Source organism: Haliotis rubra, unplaced genomic scaffold (genome assembly GCF_003918875.1).
Source record: "Haliotis rubra isolate DU_JTF1 unplaced genomic scaffold, ASM391887v1 Scf2024, whole genome shotgun sequence".
NCBI lineage: Eukaryota > Metazoa > Mollusca > Gastropoda > Lepetellida > Haliotidae > Haliotis > Haliotis rubra.
The window spans coordinates 2085-7737 of record NW_025766031.1 but is presented as its reverse complement, the minus strand read 5'-3'; the positions used below and the strand labels follow the sequence as shown (position 1 = coordinate 7737).

At 40.1% G+C, this 5653-nt stretch overlaps 1 protein-coding gene across 3 annotated transcripts; it reads left to right on the top strand.

The window, feature by feature from the left end:
• The first annotated feature begins 1037 nt into the window (after nt 1-1037).
• Nucleotides 1038-2535, top strand: LOC124275788. Of its 3 annotated transcripts, none has more exons than XM_046711458.1 (5): nt 1038-1160; nt 1488-1801; nt 1877-1948; nt 2030-2065; nt 2106-2535. In XM_046711458.1, exons 2-5 carry the CDS (start codon nt 1586-1588, stop codon nt 2259-2261), a joined length of 480 nt encoding a protein of 159 aa, XP_046567414.1. In that variant the 5' UTR covers nt 1038-1160; nt 1488-1585; the 3' UTR covers nt 2262-2535. The 3 variants fall into 3 exon arrangements, with proteins under 3 accessions (XP_046567414.1, XP_046567413.1, XP_046567415.1); XM_046711457.1 differs by having other exon boundaries at nt 1488-1807; nt 1847-1948; XM_046711459.1 differs by lacking the exon at nt 2030-2065 and having other exon boundaries at nt 1488-1807; nt 1847-1948.
• The last annotated feature ends 3118 nt before the right edge of the window (nt 2536-5653 follow it).

The window sequence follows — 5653 nt, the reverse complement described above, 5'->3', positions numbered from 1 at the left end:
TAAGATTGTGATAGAGGTTAGGGACTCACTACATGGCCCAGGGATTGTATCTCAAAACATAATTGTCTCAGAAAATGCCTGCAAAAATAACTGCCAACTCTTGAACATTTCAGCAAAAATAGATTATTGCAAGCTGTGTTTTTAACAAAGATATGTTAAGTTGATATCAGATTAATTAAAACAAGAAGACAAAGTCATCAATATCCCCATAATGGCAAAATACTCTTCATGATTATGTCTCACGAGTTATGATTATGTCAAATATTGAGGTATGTATATAGAAAAGTGGAAGGAGAGTATTGAAAGGTTTTAAAGTTGTTCCAGAAAGGAGCACTATCACCAATTTCAGTCCAAGTCAAACTTGTTGCTAAGGAAATGCCAAAAATATTTTATTCAGAAATCCAAAACTACCAAAAGGCACCACCAGATCTATGTATATGTGCCAATTAGTTTGGTGAAGAAACATTGAACGGTTTTAGAGTTCTGCTCCGAGAAAAGAGCACTACCACTCATTTCAGTTGGTTACCATTACTATATTTCTACATGTTTAAAACGTCCACCCACCTTAAAGAAAGACCCATGTACTATTTTGTCTTAAACCATCAAAAACCTCTGTAATATTGGGTCATGACTTCACACCCCTAAAACCCATGTAATATTACCTGATGACTTCTCATCCCCACCCTAAAACCCATGTAATATTATCTAATGACTTCTCATCCCCACCCCCTAAAGCCCATGTAATGTTATATGACTTCTCATCCCCACCCCTAAACCCATGTAACATTATATAATGACTTCTCATCCCCACCCTCTAAAACCCATGTAATATTATATGATGACTTCTCATCCCAAACCTCTAAAACCCATGTATATTATATGATTTCCCATCCCCATCCCCACCCCTAAAACTCCACGTAACATTATATAATGACTTCTCATCCCCAACTCTATGATTACTTCCTAACACCCATGTAACACTATTGTTGTTATTGCTGACACATCTACATTATGAGTCACGTTTATACAGAGACAATTTTCCGATATATGTTACAGAGTTCTACACAATTAAAGTGAAGGAGCATGAACGATTTGTTTGTGAGGTGAAATGCCTGCTCGGCTCCTATGGCAGAGATCTTCATATAACCGTGAAACAGAAGGTTAGTAGTAGAGACTGTCTAATTTCATTAAAATGGCCAAGCTAACATGTTTGATTCCAATTTTGAATAAGCAGTGTCAAAGCTACAAGACTACCTTCATATATGGAAAAGAACTTGGTTCCAAATCAAAATAAGGCTCAGTGAGACTATCACAAATTTCATACTACAGCAATGTTTTCTCCTTGTAATATTTGAAACATCTTGTCAAGTTGCAAGAAACTGAATATGACATCCATCTCAAGTGAAATTATGGAAAGATCTGTGTGCTAATAGAGACATAATTAAAATTAGTGATGGAAATTTGATACTGATCAATTGTCCTTTCAGATGAAAGTTGCATGTATCCTCAAATATAGAAAACAGAGTGATTCAGTTTGGATGCAAACTCCAAAACTTGTTTTCCTCTGAATGATGTGACAGTAACCATGGAAAGAATAGTATCAGGCCAAAGACTTGTTCCAAAGTTGAGGGACATAAGGAGTTCAGACAATTCTGATGAAGGTGGCTTTGAGTTAGATCAAACTGGTGAAACTGAGACTTGCACTTCCACAGGCTCAGATGCACAAGATGATATGTCCTCTCTCACAACCATGGCTGGGGATGTCCAAATGTTCACCAAGAGGCCTTGGCGGCAGAACAAGGTCAAGTTGACAAAGAACTTCTGGCGCGAGTAGAACAGTTTCAAGATAATGGAGAACATCTGGTGGCAGAGCCAGGTCAAGATGATGGAGAACCTCTGGTGGCAGAACCAGGTCAAGATGATGGAGAACCTCCGGTGGCAGAACCAGGTCAAGATGATGGATGGGAGAACCTCTGGTGGTAAAACCAAAAGGTCAAGATGACAGAGAACTTCTGGGTGGTAAAACGAGGTCAAGATGATGGAGAACATCTGGTGGCAGAACCAGGTCAAGAGTTAATGAAAAGAACCTCCGGTGGCAGAGCCAGGTCAAGATGATGGAGAACCTCTGGTGGCAGAAGGAGGTCAAGATGATGGAGAACCAACACCACAACAGGATCCCTTCTAAGGCAGATGAAAAGAATGACAGAGATGACTCGGGCTGTGTGTGTAATTCAGAAAACATCCAATCTTTCCATCACTGACACTAGTGAACTGGCGAGGATATATGCTCTCCTATGAGTGATGAGTGATAAGAACATCTGAGTGACTATGATGTACTTCAGCTGAAACACTGAGACCTGCCATAATCTGAAGGGAAGTGGGGGTTTTGATTTAAAATATATAGCACAATCTTTTAAAAACAAAATTAAAAGAGAAAAAATGTCCTATTTGTTTACTGTTGGATGATAAAAGGAAAACTGTTCGGCTCCTTAAATGTGTTGAAAAATGCATGAGCAAAACAAGAGCATACTGTCTAAAAAGCTTGTCATTCGGTATTTGTTATTACCAGTTTCATACATGCCTTATCAGTACCAAACTCTATATCCTCAATTTACATCTTTTTACCTCACTGTTTTAGGTCATCTATTCTTCAATGTCATATCTTACTGCACTAACACCAGAGGACATCCCATTACAGGTCATGTCAGATCTTACTGAACTGAGACCTGAGAGGGTACATCCCATTACAGGTCATGTCGATCTTACTGCACACTGAGACCTGAAACATCCATGACAGGTCATGTCAGATCTTACTGCACTAAGACCTGAGCACATCCATGACAGGTCATGTCAGATCTTACTGCACTTAGACCTGAGCACATCCATTACAGGTCATGTCAGATCTTACTGCACTGAGACCTGAGAACATCCATGACAGGTCAAGTCAGATCTTACTGCACTGAGACCTGAGAAGATCCATGACAGGTCATGTCAGATCTTACTGCACTGAGACCTGAGAAGATCCATGACAGGTCATGTCAGATCTTACTGCACTGAGACCAGAGAAGATCCATGACAGGTCATGTCAGATCTTACTGCACTAAGACCAGAGGACATCCCATTACAGGTCATGTCAGATCTTACTGCACTACGACCTATCATACCATCACTTTGGAGTTCAAGTGCCACAAGGTCTAAATGTTGCCGTGACATGAATCTCACCAATAATTCTGAAAGACAGTAGTTGGTGAGGATGTCTGAATAGAACTGCATGGTGTAACGCAATATGCCTTTCAAACGATACTAACTGCTTTTTTGCAGAACCGGTATATTGGGTGGTGTAATGGTTAATTTTGTAATTATCTCTATGGTTCAAGTTTAAATCTACACAGACCTTAATTCATACTGAAGTCTTCCATTGTAATTAAACTCCCTTTAAAAGACAGAATGTCCATGCATCTCATCACAAAGGTTACTACTTGTGGCAAGGTTTGAATCAAACATGGTGCTGGTGTGATTCATCAAACTTTTTTTCGCTGTTTTGACATTGTTTCATTTCACTCAAACTCAACAAATATGGAATCAGTTGCTACACAGGGTGTTCAGATGTGTCGTATAAAGTGCCCAGTAAACACACAGAAAGTTGCATTTACCAATGACCTTGCCACGATTCAGTTGCTATATGGCTATCAAATTTAGGGCGTTACCATACTTTTTGTTTGTAGTATATGTCAGTGTACACCTCATGTTAATAGGACAATGTGCTTCACAAATGTATACCCATGTGGGATTCAACCCGACGGTCTTCGGTAGCCGTGATGACGGCTTTAACCACTAGGCTACCCACAGCGCCCCCCCTCATGTTAATAGCACAATGTGACACTACAGGTCACCTATGTTAATGACACAATGTGACACTACAGGTCACCTCATGTTAATAGCACAATGTGACACTACAAGTCACCTCATGTTAATGACACAATGTGACACTACAGGTCACCTCATGTTAATGACACAATGTGACACTACAGGTCACCTCATGTTAATGACACAATGTGACACTACAAGTCACCTCATGTTAATGACACAATGTGACACTACAAGTCACCTCATGTTAATGACACAATCTGACACAAGTCACTTCATGTTAATGACACAATGTGACACTACAGGTCACCTCATGTTAATGACACAATGTGACACTGCAGGTCACCTCATGTTAATGACACAATGTGACACTACAAGTCACCTCATGTTAATGACACAATGTGACACTACAGGTCACCTCATGTTAATGACACAATGTGACACTACAGGTCACCTCATGTTAATGACACAATGTGACACTGGGTCACCTCGTACACAATGTGACACTAGATCACCTCATGTTAATGACACAATGTGACACTACAGGTCACCTCATGTTAATGACACAATGTGACACTACAGGTCACCTCATGTTAATGACACAATGTGACACTACAAGTCACCTCATGTTAATGACACAATGTGACACTACAGGTCACCTCGTTAATGACACAATCTGGTCTACAAGGTCACCTATGTTAATAGCACAATGTGAAACTACAGGTCACCTCAAGTTAATGACACAATGTGACACTACAGGTCACCTCATGTTAATGACACAATCTGACACTACAGGTCACCTCATGTTAATGACACAATCTGACACTACAAGTCACCTCATGTTAATGGCACAATGTGACACTACAAGTCACCTCATGTTAATGACACAATGTGACACTACAAGTCACCTCATGTTAATGACACAATGTGACACTACAGGTCACCTCATGTTAATGACACAATGTGACACTACAAGTCACCTCATGTTAATGGCACAAACTGACACAAGTCACCTCATGTTAATGACACAATGTGACACTACAGAACACCTCATGTTAATGACACAATGTGACACTGCAGGTCACCTCATGTTAATGACACAATAGGTCACCTCATGTTAATGACACAATGTGACACTACAGGTCACCTCATGTTAATGACACAATGTGACACTACAGGTCACCTCATGTTAATGACACAATGTGACACTACAGGTCACCTCATGTTAATGACACAATGTGACACTACAGGTCACCTCATGTTAATGACACAATCTGACACTACAAGTCACCTCATGTCAATGGCACAATGTGACACTACAAGTCACCTCATGTTAATGACACATTGTGACACTACAAGTCACCTCATGTTAATGACACAATGTGACACTACCAGTCACCTCATGTTAATGACACATGTGACACTACAGGTCACCTCATGTTAGTGAGACAATCCTGACACTACAGGTTCTCATGTTAATGGCACAATGTGACACTACAAGTCACCTCATATTAATGACACAATGTGATTGAATGCTGGTCATGTTGTGAAGACAATGGCCCAATGTGAGAAAATATGTCTTATTGTGTTCATGGAACACTCAAGAGAAAAGAGGTATTATTGTGTTCACGGCACACTGTGAGAAATAGAGGTCTTATTGTGTTCATGCCACACTCTGCGAGAAGAGAGGTCTTGTTGTTTTAATGGCACACTGTGAGAATAGAGGTCTTGTGTTCATTGCACACTGTGAGAATAGAGGTCTTGTGTTCATGGCACACTGTGAGAA

What these genes read in the sequence shown, in the direction of transcription:
- LOC124275788 (XM_046711457.1), top strand. Translation starts at nt 1,586, where the DNA reads ATGGAAAGAATAGTATCAGGCCAAAGACTTGTTCCAAAGTTGAGGGAC. An exon ending in ACCTCCGGTGGCAGAACCAG is followed by an intron (nt 1,949 to 2,029) that starts GTCAAGATGATG and finishes TGGTAAAACGAG; the next exon opens with GTCAAGATGATGGAGAACAT. An exon ending in ACATCTGGTGGCAGAACCAG is followed by an intron (nt 2,066 to 2,105) that starts GTCAAGAGTTAA and finishes TGGCAGAGCCAG; the next exon opens with GTCAAGATGATGGAGAACCT.